The sequence below is a fragment of the Pithys albifrons genome, chromosome 13 (genome assembly GCF_047495875.1).
Source record: "Pithys albifrons albifrons isolate INPA30051 chromosome 13, PitAlb_v1, whole genome shotgun sequence".
Taxonomy (NCBI): Eukaryota; Metazoa; Chordata; class Aves; order Passeriformes; family Thamnophilidae; genus Pithys; species Pithys albifrons.
In genome coordinates, this window is record NC_092470.1 from 6990714 (window position 1) to 7010863 (window position 20150).

Consider the following 20150-nt stretch of genomic DNA (forward strand, 5'->3'; position numbering starts at 1 on the left):
GGAAGACTACTGAAATGTGAAATATTGTACTGCAGTGGTGAAAGTCTTGCTTAACTCTATGAAGTACAAGAGTGTGGGTTGTTCCAGTTAAGAAATCAGTATCTATTCTGCTGCAGGTGGGGTTACTAGAAAGTCTATAGGTCAGTAATGCTTTCAGCCCCCCGTGGGAAGGTAATTTGACTTTCACATTGCAAGACTTTGCAGTGACTAACACAAGGACATCTCATCAGGCTTTTAGATATTTCCCTGCCAAATTCATGTTACTCAATCCCAATGTTAACTGTGTAGTCATTTCAGGTATTCCTTTTGCCCTGGATCTTCTGGAGGGAGAATGATTGTCACTGTCATGTTTGCAAGTTTTCGTATTGAAGGCACCACTGCCAAAATAACATTCTTTTCAATCAGCTGGAAGCACCTAAGCACTTAAATAATTTTGAAAACAAGCTCTTAACTCACTTAAACATTTAGCAGTTTTTACACTATGTACTGCAAATGATCCATCAAAAGAAATGCATCTGTGAGCTGCAGTGAGAAGTGTTTTGAAAAAGGCATTGAATTGTAGTTGAGGGTAGAGTTTGTAATGCAGCCTGCCATGGATGGTGAAGATGTAGATGAACTGAAAAAAATTGAAAACATATGCATGGACTTTAAGTACTCTTTTTAAGGATGATCTCCAGAAACACTGGAGGTCCTTCTCCTGCTTCATTGCAAAACTGGTATCTTGGTAACTTTTCTGTTTTTCAAATGAAGTGCAATTTGCAAAGGAGATTAAGGGAGTGTGCGTTGCTTTTTCTGTGTGTTTGTGTCCTGGAGTGTTCTGCTGAGACTCCATACAAGGCTATTGGATAAAATGATTATTGTGGAGTGACAAATCCGAAGGAGGGTACATCTGAAAAAAAATCAAGATGATAAGAAACTTGAAACTGCATTGGTTGCAGTGCATGTTACAGGCAGAGCTTCCGTTTTCAGTGGTACCAAATGGCTATTTCCTCAGTAAGCCTGGTAGTGAAGACTCCAGTTGCAGGCAGTGAGACATTCGTTTCCTTCTCAGTTCAAAAGGTTAGTAAGTACTATTTTAGAAGATCTGTCTAAATGCCTTGTGTTGGTGCTGTAGGTGTGGACTTGCCTAATCTTTAAAGGAATGTAGCTTTTACTTAGTCTAGGTGCTAAAATCTCAAATGGTGTAAAGTGTTGCAGGAGATCTAGACTAAAAATCAGTTTTCAGAAGTGCTGTCCATGTTATAAAAAGCAATTTTACAATGTTAAGTAGGGAAAATTAAGAATAAATTTGAGAAAATCTCTTAGATCTACTGACAACCATGAAGCTGCAGAATGAGAAGTTTGGCTGAGCCTTAGTGCTTTCATCCTCAGGACTAACTCAAACCTGTTCCATACAGAACTTTAGTCATGATACTTTCCTAAGTCTTCAACTTTTAATGCTTTCTGTTTAAAAAAATGAAACCATTCGAGAATTAAAAAAAAAATCTTTTGAAGTTGTTACAAATATTTTGTGATTTCCTAAACTAAATTTGTTGTTCTTTGATTTTTAGGGGTGGGCAGGGAAGATTCGTCTTGTCCAGTTACCTGTAAACAATCCACATTTTGCTAGCACCAGGATCTGTGCTTTATCTAACTGCACATTTCTTAGGTTCTTGTCAGTCTTGTCCTGTTCTAGGTAGATTTTAATTATCTGGCTGGCTGACAGAAATGGAGAGCTCTTTATCTGTGACCAGCAATGTTCTCATGTTTCTGTTCACTCCACTGCATTTCAACATGTAACCACTTGTAAATAGCAAGATACAGACAACAGTTGACCAAATGTATGGATTAAGGTTCAGTTTTAATAATTTTCTTTCCTCTCTTCCTCCCTCCTTGCCACTCTGCCCCCGCCCGCCTTATTTATATGTATTTCCTTACTGCAAGGGTCTCTTTCCTGCCTGAAAATTCTGGTGTGTTTTAGGTGTCCAATATATGTATAAAATAAGAAGCTTCCCAGATGTCTGAACAGTTGAGAGTTTTCACAAATGAGAGCGTATCTGTGTAATAACCTTCCTGAGGCCTGGTAGGATTTCTGTGTGTTCCCAGGAGTTGTGATGAAATGATAGGACTTAGAAATAAGGATCAGTTGAATTTATATTCAGAATACTGTTTAACCCCAGATCTCCTCTATGACTATGGGCAAAGCATTTAATTTCATTGGGGGGTGGTGGTGGTGTCAGCTCTAGTAGAGGGAATAGTGTTGCTCTTCCATTTTTTGTTCTACAGACTGTGTGAGCACTCACAGCAGAATCATCCTGGCACTGCTCACGAAATGGAAAGTGTATTAATAATATTACTATACATTAGAAATTGGTAACTCAGTTTCAGTTCTATGAATTCTATTAACACGAGTCTTTAAATAAAGCTGTTTTATTGTTATACAAGTGATATATTAGGAATGTGAATTAAAGAGGCAAGGGAGTTTAACACCAGATTTGCATCCTTGGGAATCCAGTCAAGATTTTGCATCCCAGAGCCTTTTTGCAAAGCTCTTTGGCAATTTTGGAGTGCTGTCACAAAAAATGGGCTGCATAGAGTTTATTCATGTAACCTGCACTGGGTTTTCAATTTGAATTGCTCTGGAGTATCAAGAATTGAAGGAGAGATGACTAATATAGGTCAGTCTACAGATTTGTAGATATCCTGGAAAATACTGAATAAGCAATGTTAACTGTTTTCTCCTTTCTTTCTGTAGGATTTGTGTGTGATCAGCGTTTTGCTTTACCACAGTGAAGAGGTATTTTTCACTTCCAGATACCTTGCAGTAAAGGATCATGGTAGACAGTTTAATAGTGTCTTTGAGGTAAGTGATGCAATAAAACATTTAAAGTCTTATTTAATGTTCTCTTAACACACTGCAGTAAATATCAATTTGCTTGTCTTTTTGCTCTTGTGTTAAAAGTGTCTGTGTCATAGGAGGGTAAATAAAGATCTTGTCCAAAGATCAAATACTCAAGTGCATGCATACCAGACATAGCATTCTTTGGTGATAGTGAAAAAAGAAATTCTCAGTGATTGTTTATGCTTAGAGCATCTGTTCAGGTGTGCCACTGTGATGGCAGATATTAATGGAAAGTGCCTGGTTTTTTTGGTGAGGCTGCACAACTACAGTCACTGGGCTTAACTTACTGATTTACATGTTTTAGTACCTGTGCTGCAATTCATTCAGGGATTTGTATTATGCATTCCTGAAGCAGTTTGCCAGTGGGCAAACATAGGAAAGACCTTTCAAACAGCTTTTCTAACAAAGGAAACATTCAGCTGTTTCTAAGCTGGTCTGTCCAGTTCTGTAGTTGGGCGAGCAGATTCAGAGCAGACAGGCAGCTGTGATGCTACACAGACACCAGTTGGCCTCCTGCAAGGAATGGCAGCTCCATGTTCTTTCATTTGGCTGGAGATACTGTCAGGAACACCTCTGTTCTAACTTTTCTTCATGTGAGTTTGAGATGGCAATCTCTGAATTGTGATTCTGGCACCCTCCTAATATGCCAGGGCAGATTCCACACCAAAGTGGATCTGTCACAATGACACTACCTGTGTTATCTTTCCTGTTGAAACTTCACCCTGCATAGCTCCTCCCAAGCTGTCCCAGACTTAGGCTGTTCTTCAGACTTGAGAGGAAGTCAGGAATATGAGATAAGCCATCCTGCTGTAACCAGAAGTAATCACTTGGCTAAAATGCTTTCATTTGTATCTGGACAATCCACAGCTGGCCATAATATCCCTCATAAAATACACCTACTAGAGAACAGCAACTATTTGAGATATCTGTTTTGGTACCCTCCAGCTTCATTCCTGCACTCACTGCGACGTTAGGGAACAGCTCTGAGAGGTGTTCTGAAATAATGTGTTAATCAGCAAACCTTTTCTTGCTACTCCTGCAATAGACCTAATATTGCTTTCCTTTTGCTTTTTGCCTCTCCCTCTCCCCCAATTAAACAGAAATTGGTATTGCCAGTAAAAGAAAGTAAGTTTACTCTTTGTAACTTGAATAGATGGACAGTTTAAAGCTTCAAACCAGGTGCTTGGCTCCAGAGTCCTGTAACTGTGAGAGCAGGGGCTCTACCAGGGAGGTTCTTACTGAGGTCTTAGTTACACACCCAGCCATCAGCTGCAATTGGTACCTGACCTGTTCAGGGATAGTTGCAAAGTTTTGCCTTATTTTGAGGATCAGTTGCTCCTTTAGGCTTTTCTGCATTGTAAGAATACCTGAATCAACCCCATTGAAATTGGAGAAGTCTATTTTTGTAGCATGGGAGGCCTAAAGTTAGTCAAGCACAACAAATAAAAAGGCCTAGTCCAGAGAAGTTAGCCAAAGCAAGCTGCTGAGGGAAATAACATTAAAAAATTAAATGGCCACACACTGATTTAAGCTAGAGGTTTACCTCAGTATAGCTTAAGTATTCCTGGCAAATTTCCTGTGTGTTTGAAGTACTAGGTTGATACCATTGTTTCTGACAGATCCAATGGCAGATACAAAAGCAAATTTAAAACCTAGCTTTATTGTCCTTGAGCCATGTACACAGAGATGGTGATTGCAGTGCAGCCTGCTGAAGAATGGTCAGGAGAGGCCTGGCACAGAGTAATCCAACATATACTACAAGTTTGCATTTTAGAAGTGAAAACTTTAATCTGTAAGTAATTTGCTATGAAGATTACAGTTCTTATTCAGTGCAGAACTCACAATATTGTGCATGATTTCAGAAGAATTGACACATGGAAATTTGTAGTCCGTTGGACTGATCAGAAAAATCCAGTTGTGTTGAGGATGAAAGCACTCATTTCCTACTGCAAAGTCTGAACTTTCTTTCACATGCTCTGAGGGATTATAGGGAGTAGAAGCCATAAAGGAGCAGGGATTGAGTAGGAAGGCTCTGCAATGGAAGTTAAATATAATTTGCAGAGGATGTAGACTGGGCCTGCCAGAAACTGCACTCCACCTACTTAGACGCTTGTCATGTTTCATTGAGAAGAGCTGGGAGATCTCTTGAACATTGGGAAAACAGTTATGCAGGTCAGCTGAAGACAGACTTGATACTATTATTTTGCAGTTTGGAGCTCAGTTCTGGTTCTATTTCTGCCTTTGGTTTCAGGTGTGATTTGCAATCAGTTTATTGATTTGTGCCTTTTCCTTCCTTCTACCCCTGTGTGATCAGGCCCTGCTCTGAACTGCGTAGTTTGAGTCTTACTCTGATTTCTTTGTAGTGGCTTATGTTGGCTCTGATTTTAGCCACCTCCTCTGTGTTATGTTTTATCACAAATGATAGCTTTGTGAAATACAATACTTCCTTGTAACACATTTTTTAAAGTGTTTCTTTTTTTTTTCCCTTAAGTGACTTGGCAGTAAAGAAGCAATTACTTTTTCTTGCCTTTAATTGGTTTATTGCTTGGAGAGTGTGGGGCATAGATGATGAGGTGATGATAGGCCATGTGCAATCAATACTTACCTACTGGTTCCTTTTGCAATATGTTGGCAAGAGCAAACAGAAACTCAAAAACTTTCTCCCTAATGAAGAATATCTGTATTGGTGGCAGTAAATGCTTAGTATTAGAAAAGCCTTTTCTGTTTAGGAGGTCTGTCTCAGTAAATACCTGAAACAATGAGAAATATTTAAAGGGTTACTGTGCAGGGAGCAAAGGAAGGAGCTGTGAGTAGGAAACACAGCTGGATTTTGTCTGGTCCATTAGTTTGCAGATGTATTTTGTGTCCAAATCCATCAGTTTTACTTCTGCATTGAAATTCAACAAATCATTAGCAGCTTTCTCCTTTATAGAGGGTCTGAAACATTCTCTTTGTATACTGAAAAGTCAAACTCCTGGTAGAAATAAAAGTGCCTTGATCCTGTTTCTCATACCTGTTCATGTTTTCTTATGAAGGAGCTTGTTAGAAGGGGGAAAACCAGTCCCCATTGCAAATTATAGCAAACAAAAGACTGAGCTAACTGTGCCTAACTTGTAACAGGCTCCTAGGAGTCATTACAGTGGTGAGGCTTGAAAGAACAAAGTTTTTTTGGGCTTGGTTCCCATTATGACTCCTTGCAGACTGAAGATGTGGTGACTGGGGTGATGCTTGGCTGCTTATCCTGAGGCTCTGGTGGGCTGTGTCTGCTGCTTTCCATCTTCTGTGCCCCTTAGGTTATTCCATTTTCACAGGTGTTAAGCAGCTGGGGAAGAGCCTATTTCTGCAGGTTTCCTGTGTGCTGGAGGTGGGTGGAGTGCTCATCTGTAAAAGCAGGAGCCAGAGGTAGAAGCAGACATAGTCCTCAGATGGGTGAATTCTTGCTTAGCACTTCAGGAAACTTGCAAAGCATATCTCATTTTGATACTGAATGCTGAGGTGTTAAAATATGCCCTGCCAAGAATATTTTAATTTAAACATGGAGTTATGTAAAATACTATCAAAGGGTTCTACTTGGTGCACTTTGGCTTTATAGCTGGACAAATCTATGTATGGACCTGGTACTGCCTGCTGTGAATAGAATGTCACAAGAACATTCCACACAGTTTAGTGAGTCTGCTTTGGTTAGGGATGGTATTCAAGAGTCTAAATATTTTCTTACAGTAGGTAGTAGATGTGCAGTTTGTGTTAGTGGTAATTATATTTTCTGTTCCACTGTTTGCCTTTTCAGACTTCTCAGTTCCCTAGCAGTGTTGGGATTTCAGCTTGTCATCCCACAGCCTTCAATTGAACACAGAAAGGTAAGCATTAGAACATTCAGATTTCATATACTTAAAGATAAATGTAGAAAATATTTGAATAAGATACAAAGCAATGCAATCTGAATAAAGTTCTGAGAATAAGTGCCTTCTGTTTTGTGTGTGTGTGTGTGTTTGTTTTTAATTTTATGAATATATGCTTGGTTGAAAAAGGCTCATGTTGGTTAATTGTATGCTGAGTAACTGGATGGAATGTTGTAGGTCACACATAGGTACTCAGACTTTGGAGCATTTTCATCCTGTAAGACACAGGGGAAAATGAATTTTGTCAGTGACAGCAGCACTCAGACATGGAGTGATTAGAAAACCCCCCCGTTTGCTCATAGGTAGCTCATTCTCTTACAGAGAGAGAAATGGCTGGAACAGAGGCTGGACCCAAACCCCACTCTGTTGCCAGATTTAACTTATTGGAGATTGGAGCTGGAAACTGCTGAGCTCTCCCGTTGTGCTCTTGTGAATGGTTCACTGATCGTACACGTTGGTGAATCCAGGAAGGTTTGCAGCCTGCACACCTTCCTTCCCACTCAGCGTTAGGGAGATCTTGGCTGCAATACTTGGGGTTTTGTGCTGCTTTTCAGGAAAGCAGTGGAGAGGAACAGAGAACAGCAATGATTATCCTCAGGAGATGTTAAAAGCTTACCTCTGAGGGAAGTGCGAATGAATTCAGTTTTTTATTCGAAATATTAGAAGACTGGTGGGGGAGGCAGAGAGAATCTTCAAATACTTTTAAGTGCTAAAGAGAAGACTACTTTTTCTGTCCGGCGGAGCAGATGAGAAGAAATGGATTTAAACTGAGGCAAGGGAAGCCTAGGTTTGATGTTAGAAAAGACTTCTCATGATAATATATAAAGAAGAATGGATCATATTGATGGGACAGAATTTAGAATTTCCATGATGGAGGTCTCTGTGAATGTGTTGACCAAAGGTTTGTCAGGAATGATGTGCAAATGTTGGTGATTCTACCAGAGACCTGAGGTGAGACCCCTTGAATGCTGTTCTGTCTCTTGGTGGGCTGTGACCTTATATTAATGTTGTTCTGATTTCTTAGTGGATATTCAAACACAACCAATTAATTATTAAAGGTGTCAAGTAATGTCTTTAAAAATATTTGCTTTTTAATATGGATTTTAAAATAATAACACAAGATGCGTTTTTTTATAAACTGTACTTTTTAAAGGAGACAAAAAGGCCACCTGATAGTCACAGCTCCGGAAGACCACAGATGTCCTGTTAACTCCTTGTGCAGCCTGATTGTAGGACAAGTTCAGTGAGGTCAGTAGTGCTGCAGTCTGAAGCTGGCACAGTCCAGCCTGTCCAGCCCGCAGCGAGCTGTGCAGGGGCTCTAATTCTCCACTGCACTATAACACAGGATTATGCCTTTCTTCCATCTCTTTTGTCCTGCAGCTGAGATGGTCTGGCTGCTGCTCTGGTTTCAGAACTCTATCTGGTTAGACATTCTTTTGTAACACTGACACTGGAGGGATGCTGCAATCCAGCTTCCAAATAGCCTTAGGGGGAATAAATCTACTAACTAAAATAGAGTAACTCAGGGAAACAATTGCTTCATTCTGGGAAGCCCCGGAATTAATTTAGATAAAATCAGAGTCTTTGTTTTCAGTTGAATGAGAAATGCCACGGGTCTGGAGTGTGTTCTGTACTAGTTAAAGGGACTTAGGAGCATGGTAACCACCTTGGAGCCCTGCTTTTTACTGGAAACAAGAGGGGCACAAGTTTCCTGGTGAGGATCTCACACAGGCTGCAAGGCTGTCATTCTCAGCTCTTACACTATAGGAGAGGATTCTCTTCATGCCAAAGTGTGTTTAGTCTGGACTCTGTATTTATTAAACTTTTCACAAACCTTCTGACACACCTATCAGCTCCAGGCCAAAGTTGGTAACTCTGAAGGGCAGGTTGGACATGTTTCTGACAGAGTGTGAGTTCTCAGCTTTGTAGCTGTAAAGTTCTTTCCATTCTTTTCATGCAGTAACCTGGATATTTGTGTGCTGGCGTCTCGGTGAACTTCTGCATGGGTGTCTCTGCTGTCTGGCAGAGCTCCTTCCATGTGAGAGGATGTTGGATTTTGGAGGAAGAAAGGGAGAAGAGGAGGATGAGGGAAGAGTTTAATGACAATCTGTCATTTTAACAGAACAGTGAATAACAAAAGTGGTGTTTGGTAACTTCCACATGCGCTCTCAGAGGGTACAGTATGTGGAAACTAAATAACTAGAGCTGAAGTCTAATGAAACATTAGACCATATCCCAGTCCTTACTGTGTGTTTATTTTGCAGCTTAAAGTTAAGCATGTGTGCATGACTGATGCTTGAACCTGCAGTACTGGAGAGTGTGGATTCTGTCTTGTGCACCCTGCATATGGTTATGTTTCCTCTCAAAGCTGTGATCAGGGAAATAAAATGAGAGATTTGGACGTGGGTATTTGGCTGAGTAATTCGTTAAAATATTTCCAAATAGTCTAGATGTTTTTCTTACACTAAAACTTTTGGGAAAATGAAGTAAAACCCAGGACAATCCCCAAAGCAGTTGATGGAAATCCAGTGTAACTGCTTCTACACACCCACAGTTCAGCTGAGATGTTCTTTTAGGACTTGAGTATGCTTAAAAAGACCAGAAAATACTATTTTCTGTTTGTGGTTTGTGGTGTGGGTTTTTTTTTAATCTTGCTAGTTTTTAATCTTTTGTTTCTTCTTCTGTTGTTTTTTTTTCATCCATGTTTAAAGTCACACTAGTTTCAGAGAGGCTCACATAATGTAGATTTTTCAATAAAAATCTGTCTGTAGTTTCCTAACTCATACTTGTAGGAGTTTTTTATTTAGCTTCAGTGTATTAGAACTGTTTAAAATCAGCCAAGCTCTCTGAAATTGGTTAGATTGAAATCTTTCTTAATATTTGAGTGATTAACTTTCCTTGTCCATCAGTACTGGACATATGAACAGCCCTCCTGCTGCTTGTCAGGCAGTCAGGCTCTCTGTTCTCCCTCCCTGTGCTTATTGTCTTGAAATTTAACTTTGTCTGATAAGTGTCATACTGTGATGAAGTGACTGTTAAACTGTAGAACATAACAGTCCTTCTCCTAGACAACCACTGTAGTCTGTATTCCCAGTTTTCCAGAAGTCATTCCTGGGTGGATTTTTGACTAATCATATGTTGCTGTGTAAGACAGTCAGCTGTAGTTATACCTATGCCTTGTTTGTTTTAGTAAAACTGGTAATGTAAATAGTAGCAAAGTCTGTGCAAATAACATTTCTGACATGAATATTGCATTGTTTCGACATTCTGCTGCTGTTATGGCACTAAATAGCACTGAAGCAATGGAGTTGCTTTGAATTTATATGTATCTTTTTATCACTCAGTTGTAGATGAATGTTGACTTCAGTGGAGCTCCAGTATATTAAATTGATTTTCAGTGTATGGAAGCAGTGTCAGGATTTATTTTTACAAGCTTTTGCTTGGGGCACTGCAATAGTATTGAAGAATTTTGAGCCTGTTTGGCTCAGTGTTATTTCTTTATGATGACTCAAAATTAAAGAGGAAATAGATGTTATCTCTTGCTATCAGACACACAATGTCTCTAAGAAAAGCAGCTATTAAGTGACTGTGACTATAGTCCCCACAAAATTTTGAGATTAATATGCTTTAGGATGTGCGTTGTTGCAGTTCTGTTGTGGTTATTTCCCTTCCCCCCCCCCCCCCCCCCCCCCCCGCCCCCTGCTGCAAAGGGCTTAAGATGAGGGGAGTAATTCCTCCTACTGGGCTGTAGGAAGAGAGTAATGGAGATGGAAGTGGGAACGTAAAGGGAGAGTGTACAAGGAGGGTGATAACTTTAGGAGTACTATTTCAAGTGACAAGAATTCGGTTAACTAAATCTGACCATGATGTAATTTTTAGGATTCATATAGGAAGTTCTGTGTATAAATGTGGTCCTACAGTTTCAATTGTAATAGTGGCAGTGAATGACAGTGTATCTTCATTTCTATTGTTGTCCTACCCTACCACACCCCATAAAAGTCACTGTTCTGTTAACTGAAAAGGATCCAGCTGCCCAATACACCTGAACACACTGTAACAGAGTACAATGTGAAGCACGAAGCAATTCTACTGTATCCTTGAAACATTGCAGGAAATTGGAGTTAGACAAAGTAGTTAATATCCAAGCCTGGCTTTTGGCCAGGACATCAGGACCGAAGCTAAAGCATAATAGCTCTAAGGAGTACCGTGGGGTCTCCATCACAGCTGGCCACCACCTTGCTTTTCCATGGCCTCAGAAGCCTGTAAGGGAAGGTTGTGTTCTTCCCTGCAACCCAGGAAGGGCAAAGCTCTGCCCTAAGGTCAGCAGTGACTCAAGTGTGTAACTTGTCAGGACTTGCCAAGCTGGAACTTACTCCCAGCCCTGCTGCAGAGTTCCTGGGCCACCCTGCTGGGCTGCACACATTGCACTGGAGCTGCCTGGGGCAGCTGGGGCACCCCATGGCTGCACAGAGCTGCTGTGCCTGTGCCTTTGCAAAAAAAGGGATACAGGTGTCACACTTTTTTTTCCTTGGTAATGTTTTTCTTGTTTATAGTACCTGCTGTCCATTATGATTGTATTTTCACACATATCAATTCCATAAAGCACTTCCAGCTGCAAGGGAGTCTGTATTCCTCCAGCAGTTTTTCACTGGTTGCTATACCTGCTGGCCTTCAACACAGCTCCTGGACTTTAACTGTATAGATGTACATCCTGTTCCATTCAAAAGCTTTGGTAAAGTAGAGGCTTTCTAGCTAATGACATTGCTATTCTAATTGCAGTGATCTTTAGAAAACAGAAGAGATGATTTAGTCCATGGCAAGACTTTTCCTTTAAAATTAGCCTTTTACTGCAAGAGAATATTTACAACAGTGAAATAATTTCCTTGCTATCTCTGCATTGCTACTAATTCTCTGTCCTTGATGTTGTGGATTAAAGTGGTTAGGGAATATAATTCTACTTTGTTTGGGGCAAGGAGACAGGATAAGGATACATTCTTTTATGTGAGTAAACTCTTTGAAAAATCAAGGCCAACAATTTTGTTATTTTTAACCTGCTTTATCATGGACCTCTGATTTTTTATTTTTATTTTTAAATTTAAAAATACTGACTTGTTTAAGCTCAGAGCAGGAGTTCTGTGTTTCTCTGGAAAAAAATGAAAGTATCTTAGTTCCAATTGGATTCCAGAGGAGATGAGCTCACAGGATCATAGATCAGCTTCTCATCTTCCCTCAGAGCAGTAATACATTCTGTCTGAGCTTTGGATCAGAGTGATGATAAAGGTGAGAAGCTTTTTGCATTCACAGTTGAGTTCTTCTGTTAGGGAATGTTGTCTTCTATTTTATGACAGATTCTTCTCTCTACTTCTGGAGTGATGGGTGGATGATTCACTGAGAGATCCAGAGAGGTGTTATGTCCATTACTGAATACATCAAATGTGTATTTCCATCACATGTGGATCCCAAAGGATTTTTCTAAGTGTAGAAATGTGATAGAATGGCAACAGCTTCGTCACAACTGTAGATGGTTGGCCTGGAGGAGGCCAAGGGTGTGTAAGCTGGGTGACTTAGGCCACAAATGACAGTCAGTGATGAAGGAATAGTTTAAAACATAAAGCCTAATTTATGATATAGTGAGGGCCTGATGCTTATCATCCCTACCTTTCTGTAAATGAGAAGCAATCCTGCTGTTGATAAGCAGTGGGAGAAGTGAGGTCAGGAGTGAGCCATCTGTTACTGGAAAGCGCTTAATGGTCTTGGAAAAATGGAAAGAACCCTCTGCCTTCAAACACTAGGATTCCCATAGTGCAGTGGAGGTGGTCTTGGTGTGAAAAAAACTATCCAAACTTGCAGGAAGTTTCAAGCTTTGCAGGCACAAAAACTGTTCTCAACTTTTTCAGGGCTGTTTACTTTCTAGACTATTCAAATAATGTTAAAGTTTCTTCAGATGTGGTCAAAGTTGGTTGAAGGGGCAGTTAAGTTGTCCAGGCATTGTAACTCCCTTCAGTGATTTGTGAATACAAAGGTCTTCTATTTTCCAGGCTTTTTAGCCCTTTAATCTTCACAGGCACAGATGTTCAGACAGAGATTTTATACAAAGAGCGGAAACCTAAATCGTTTAAGCTGGTAATATTTACACTTACCACGTACTGTAAAATTCAAATGGTTTACTACTTCTCTGATTAAAGGCTTCCAAAATGCACTGAAGGATTAAAATAGCTGAGCACACTAACCAGGCAGACATGTACACATTGTGTCATGATGTTTTATTTGGCCCGTGCTCCATTTTTCTGCCAGCCTTGAGAGATCCAAGAAGTTATCTGCAACTTTTAGGGTTTTTTTGGTAGATTATTTTTTATCAAATCACCAGTGTTCCACATGTTTCTTATAACAGGCATAAAAAGTATGGTTGTTTCAAATGAACATACATAAAATGAATTGTAAAGACTTTCTGCTGGGAAATTGTCATGGCTGTGTAGGTATGGTCTTTATTGGAAATCAGCCGAGCTAATATTGGAAGAATATTTCTTTAAGATGCTTAGATTGGTGAAAGAATTAAATGAGTTCCATAGATGTGTTTACAGCACTGGCAGGGAAATACAATAATGTTACACTTGAACAGGTTCTAAAACTAAACTATCATTTCCTCAGCCCATTCAGAGTTTGGCACGCTCTGCTCTCAACAGTTCAGGTCTCCTTTCTGCGAGTCTGCCTGCTTTTGTTTTTACACTCTGGAAATCTTAGAAGGCAAAGTCCAGCTTTTACTTTGTGGCTTGATCATTGATCAATTCTATTATAATTGAAGGCGAGTGTTCATGAGGAATACAGTGTTCATCTCATCCCAGAGACGACATTTTACACAGTAACAATATCCTGTTTTCCTGGCGGTTGGAATCCTCAGTCAGGCTGAGCCTGGCTGTGATAAAAGCTGCCTGAATATCTTCTGTGACAGGCTGTGCCCTGGTGAGGTCTTTAATCAGTCAGAACTCTAAAATAAAGGAGGTATGACCCTGGAGTAATGGAATAAATGAGAAGAGGTCATATTTTCCAAGTGCCTTCATTCTCCTTTAGCAATGACAGGGACAGCTTGGTGTCGTAACACGAGTTATCATGTGGTGTCCTGAGAAGAAGGACCATGGAAGAGACAATGAAAAAATGCCTAAAGGCTGAAGGGTGTTGGGGAACATTAACAAATTGGGCCTCTTTGCTCTGGGAAGCATGAGACAAACTGGATAGTAGTAGCTGAAAATAAGAAATGACATGCTGGCTTGTGTTAATGCCACTCTGTGTCCAGTACATGGGTGTGAGTTAACCCAGGGAATACCATTGGTAGCATTTTTCTGAGCAGGTGAGAAAATGTTCTTCTGGATACAATTTCTTGCCTTTGGGTGAAAGTAATACCATAAAGCTTTGTGAGACAAACATTCATGTCCATGATATCCCTTTTAGATGTATATTTATGAATATGATGTAATTAATTTGTTCATGAACCCATTTACATTCTGGGCATTTAACCAGAAAGAGAATTACTGGATAGCATGTTAGAAATGAAATCTATGAAATATAGTATAATTGTATCTAAACTGAAATAGGGAAAAAAGCCCACCCCAGAAATGGCTGATTTGGTTTAGATATCTTCAGATTTAAAGCTTTCCAGTGTCTTGTACCCCTTTTCAGTTTTGAATTTGGATTGCTGTAACATGCTTAGTATCTGCAAAATACTTAGTAACATGGGCTGTGGCTATAGCAGCTTAATTATGTAGCTGGCTAAAATGTATATACTGTCACCAAGCATTATAATCATTGTTACTGTGAAATTCCACCATTAATTCCCATTTGGAGTACTGAGTGCAGCTCTGCACACCCGTGTAAGAATGTAGGAGTGGAAAAGGTGCTGAGAATGAGGAATTCCTTACAAAAAGACGCTGAAGAGATTAGGACTGCTGAATTTCAGAAAGAGATCCTGGGACTGGATTGTGTTAGCAATTGCAAATCAAACATCATGATATGGTGAAGGAGAATACAGAATTATTATTCTTCATTTATCACGGAGAAAATAATTTGGGAGACACGGTGAAATTGTCTGGCTGCATGTACAACTAGAGGTAAGAAAAGCACTTTTTCAGTTTAAAAAGCACAATCTTTTGTGAGCCAAGATTGAAAATATGCTAAAAAAGGTGTTAATTGCATTCATGGAGAATAATTCCAATAGTTGTTAGGAAGAAGAATTGGAATATGGTGTTTAGCTGAAGAAGGCCCTTAACTTACTGATTAGCAAGAAGCAGGGGGTCTGTAGATGTCTCTGAATGTGTCCTGGTTCTTACACTGTTCTCTAAATCTTTGCTTCTTCCACACAGTCAGAAACAGAGTAACGGGTTAAATGGCCCTCTGGTTTATCCACTTGCCTCCCCTACTTTTCTGAGCAGTTAATTTGTATGTCAGCTATAGTTTAATAGGATGAAGTATCCTGCAATATTTAAAATTATTGTTTGTCAGATCAGTCCAGCATTGTCTGCCATTGTCCTCCTGCACAACAACTTAAGTTTTAAATATTTGTGGCTTTCAGTTCAAGTGACGTTTCCTCTTCAGGGACATTCTTGCATAGTATAGTTTCAACAACTGCTGCTGAAATCCCAAGATGTATATCTTATTTCGAAATTCTGACAGAGGCAGTACTAGAAATTTGCATTGCATTTCTACAGCTAGTGTACTATTAATTTTTGCTGGAATTTTTGGTTCAGGATCAGAGTGAATGCTGAATTACAGGAATTCAAGATAAACTATTTTTCTGTTTAAAATGTCATCTGCATCCACCTACTGGTAGCATGTTTAATTCAGTATGTTTTTATTAAAAAACAAAACTCCCAACAAACTCTTAAAGTAAAATCTGAATGTAGGGCAGTTCCTGTGTACAAAAGTAGCAAAATATGAGTAGACCGGGGAAAAAGAACAGAAGGGGATGCAGAGCTGATGTGTAAAGGAAGGGGGGACCCTGCAACTACCTTTCTAAAAATCTCACCTCAGTTCAGTTTGACACTCACTGTTCAGGAGGTGGCAGATTGGAAGATATTTGGTGCATAACAATCATTATAAAGAATTCTTGATAGCAAGTTCATAGGAATTAGTGCAGGTGTAGAAATTGCAAGCACTTGCACACCTAAAATATTCTCTTGCTGTTCTTTACATTGTACAGCTGTATGTAGGGAAATGTATTGCTTCTGCTTGCAAACCTTGTCCTGCCAAATAACTGGAAAATGTATAGAAAGAATGAAAGGGGGAAATTAGGGAAGGAAGATAAATTGAGTTTGTAGAGCAAAATATTTGGTTGTTGATTTATTTGTAGTAGATAGAAATCTTTTTGATGGTGCATTTATAGTTAGAATGAGTATTAATAGGTCACCTAGAGAAGGGATCAATCATGAAAATGGGTTAGTTGATCTCTACCTTTTTCCAGGCTATGTGATTCTATTAAAGAAATATTTTCATGACTTAACTTGGCAAGAAAAGTTCAGTTTGCATTTCACTTGTTCCCCAGTTCCCCAGTGCAGGCTCAAACCCTTCCCTTCAGAAAGTGTGCTTGTAATGGGTCATTTTTAAAGCAAGAGTAGAAGTCTCTGAACATGTGGTGTTTCTGAGATGTTCTGAAATACTCCAGCTGTCTCCTGTAGCTGCCTCTAATTTCTTGCCTGTGCCGTAGGGCTGTGGTAGAATTCATTACTGGCTGCAAAACAGTTTGGAATTCACAGGCCCAAAGGATGGGAAGTGGCCTGTGAGTCCTGTAATTCAGCTGCTCTGCCCTAGGGAAGGGTCAGTGCCTGGCAGAGCTTTGGGGTTGTCCTCAGTGCTGCCACAATCTCCTCAGGCAATGTTGTCCTGCTTTGTTTGCCTTTCTGCTAACTAGTTTTCCCTGCTAGCTAATTTGGATCACCTTTGATTAAATTTAAGCCCACTGTGTGTTGACTATAGAGAACAGTTTGCTGCAAAGAGAAAAGGAATAGCTCCTTGTATTTATTTTTGTAAACTGTTTGGAAGCCTGATTTTTGCCCCCTTAGTTTTCCATTCCTTTTTCTAAGCAGCTTCAATTTCTTCAGTCTTTCATAGGAGGATTCACTGAGTAGATATGGCCATTTATCATGTTATGTTCTCTAAAGATTCATCTGTAGCTCGCATCTTACTCAAAGGAAGAAAACAGAGACCTTCACTAAAAGCAAAAATGCATAACCTGATTTCCTACCGAAAATTCCCATCTCAGAATTTTGTCATGTTATAACTAAGTGGTGTTGACGAGTTTGTACATCATCAGAAGACATTATAATGTTACTTTTTTATTAGTCTTATTATTATGTTCTTACATAACTATCTAGATTAAACTTTCTTGTGCTGTGTCTAGAACTCTTACACTGTAAAGATTAAGGGGTGTGAAATTAGATTGCCTTCAGTCATACAAAGTATCATTTTATCTGAACCAATTCTTGCTGCAATGAAGTTTGACAGCCAGAAAGTTGTCTTTGCAACAAGTTGACACTTGTCTCTATTGTATCAGTTTGTGTTTCTGCATAATGATGTATTTCTTATGTTAGCGGTAACTTGAGTTTCTTACAGACTAATGATTTTTAGTTCTGCCTGCATGGATCTTTGGCATTTAAAAAAAACAGGTGTACTGAATCATTGTAGAAATGATTAAGAAGTAGTCTAAACAAGTGAAACCTCATTTGTCTGATTACAAATTACTATTAGTTTTATAATTAGTAAATTTTACTGCATAGTGGGTTCAGACCAGAGTAGTATCTCTGTGTGTAGCTGTTACTGTTTCATATCTGAGGTAGAGCCACATTAATGTGCAGTGTAAGTATGAGCAGTGAATATTTACTGAAAAAATCACAAACTGAAGAATAGCTTGTTTAGTTGGTCAAATTGTGTGTTCTGTTACTGGATATGAGAGCAAATGTAAGAGCCAGAAATCAAGACCTTGTTGTATGTTATTCATAATTTTGACATTATGCAGTATTAGGCTGTACAGGCTATTGGATTATAAAGGTTGATGCCAAATGGGGTACCCACAGGAAAAAAGACATATTAAATACAGAGACATCTGCTCCTGTTTTCAAATAACATGGGAGAAATGGGTAACATATCACACTAATGCAGATGCTTTTTGTTATTCAGAAGTTATAATTAAATGCAGTTTTTCTGTGGTTGGTGATGAAAGTGTGAGAGCAGCCTGAGAGTGGGGAAATGCTTTAGATTATGTAGACCACAAGTGACTGTTACACATCAGCACCACAAATCCTGTGCTGGCTTGGCTTGTTGTATTGCAGTGCTCTGTCCAACCTGTGATTGCAAACCACATTGCCCACAGCCTGCCCTGCTCCCAGCCAACTGGTGAGGAGTGGGAGCTCCTGCCATGGGTGGGGAGCCGCTCACTTACTGACTGCCAGTGCGATCTGTGAGCAGAGGCAAAGGATGTAGATCTTAATCTTTTGCTATTACACAATAATATTGGAGGCAGAATTATTAATGAAGTTACAGGCTTAGGCTCTGATCCTTTGAAGGGAGCAGAAGTGACATACAGACAAAGCTCATTTTGAGGTAGCTACACTCTTGAATTGGGCTGGACAGGTATGGGAGGCATTTGTGGGCAGTGCCTTTTTTTGTCTCCCAGATGAGTTGATATGTGTGTGTGCTTGTTGGTACAAAGGTTGGTCATAATATAAATAAACTATTTAAAGTATGCTCATTTAAAAAAATGTTCTGCGTATTAATAATTGTGAGAGACATTGGAAGCCTGCTTTGAAAACTTGAGATCCAGCCAGCTGGTTAAGGGAAGCAAAAGAAAAACTATGCATTTTATGAAAACACATCTAATTTCTGCGTGACGAAGTTCAGTACTTTGCCCAGTGCAAAACACTGAGAAATCCTGACTATATCTAGCTCCAAGAATGGCTAAATTTTGGGGCACAAGTCTGCAAGCAGATGGGGATGGGTGGTTGTAACTTCTTAGGTGTGCCGATAACTTTCCAACCACAAGGTCAGCATGGTGAAATATTTGGCACAGCTTGGAGAGTTAGCTCTCCTTGTGGTAACAGACCCTGCATTTCCTAATCCTTTCCAGCTTCCTTCACAAGGAGGACTCTGTTTCTTTGTCATTCTTTCTTTCACTTTCCTTGTGCTGCTGAATGGACTGACACTGAATACTAGAGACCAAAATTTTGTCCTGTCTTTTATTCAGTTTGATGGGAATTTTTGTGTAGGATTGGGTGGGTCATCCTGAATAGCTCTTTCTCTTGAAGTGGTAATAGGGGGACTGGTGGAAAAGTAGTGATGTAGGAGTTACCTGTAGCAGCATTTTTGGTTGGTTGGAGATCAGCCTGTCCTGCTATATTATTGCTTTCATAAAAAGTTTCACTTTAGTTTGGAGTTCCTGAAATATTATCTCAACCACTATCAATCTCCATTGTTGAGGTATCAGTGTGCAAGAGAGCAGCCAGTGTCTGTTGACCCAATTTGGTCACCAAAAATGACCTGATTTCCTGCTTTTGTTATTATTGCAACAGTTTCCACATTTCCAAGCTGTGCATCATGCAATGCTTTCCATTGCTGAGAACTAAAGGAAATCATCTTCTATCCAGACAGTCCAAAAAAAGCCCCCAACCTTTTTGTCGGAATGGTTGATAGCTGTAGGAGACCTCCTCCTATATTGGCAGGACAGGCGATCCTTTGACAGGCCGGGAATAAGGGAAGTTACTTCCTATGTCGTTCCGTGTCTCTCATGAGTGCTGAGAGAGTGGCTGGACAAGGGTATTAGTGCTCTCCTCATGTTACTGTGTGAGTTCTTATTCCTAAGTGGATCTGTTGTGTCTACAGGTTCCCCAGAGGATAGAGGAGCAAGGAGATGCCTCTGAGGACAGCAGTGCAGGAATTCCGGGCATGTGGGGCAGCTGGGGCCCCTGGTCTGCCTGCTCGCGGAGCTGCAGCGGAGGTGTGATGGAGCAGACCCGGCCCTGCCTGCCTGCCTATTACCGGGAACGCGACCGGGGCTACCGGCGCCCGGGGCGGCAGTTCCCGGCCTCGGACAGAGCTCTGGCCCACCACAGCTCCCACCACGAGGACTCGCTCTCTGCCTATCCTGGCCACATCATTTCTGCCATCCGCACGTCCGTGCCGCTCCACCGGAACGAGGAGCAGCTCTGGGCAGGCCTGCGGGCACCTGCCCCTCCTGGGGGCCGGAACAGCAGCCATGGGAGCAGGGGGGCACTGAGGGGCAGCCGGCATTCCCAGAGCCAGCAGCGTTCCCAGAGCCAGCAGCACCCGCAGCATCCCCAGCACCCGCGGCATCCCCAGCACCCGCGGCACAGCGCCCAGGCGGAAAAGAG

The 20150-nt window shown here is 40.4% G+C and overlaps 1 protein-coding gene across 3 annotated transcripts in view; it reads left to right on the forward strand.

Moving 5' to 3' along the window:
- THSD4 (thrombospondin type 1 domain containing 4) overlaps window positions 1–20150 on the forward strand; it is a 249614-nt gene that overhangs the window by 15875 nt on the left and 213589 nt on the right. For all 3 annotated transcript variants that reach the window (XM_071568247.1, XM_071568248.1, XM_071568249.1), the window contains exons 2-4: window positions 2735–2842; window positions 6669–6738; window positions 19642–20150. In XM_071568247.1, the coding sequence (XP_071424348.1) occupies window positions 2814–2842; window positions 6669–6738; window positions 19642–20150 (608 nt within the window). In that variant the 5' untranslated portion in view covers window positions 2735–2813. The remainder of the gene's footprint in view (window positions 1–2734; window positions 2843–6668; window positions 6739–19641) is intronic.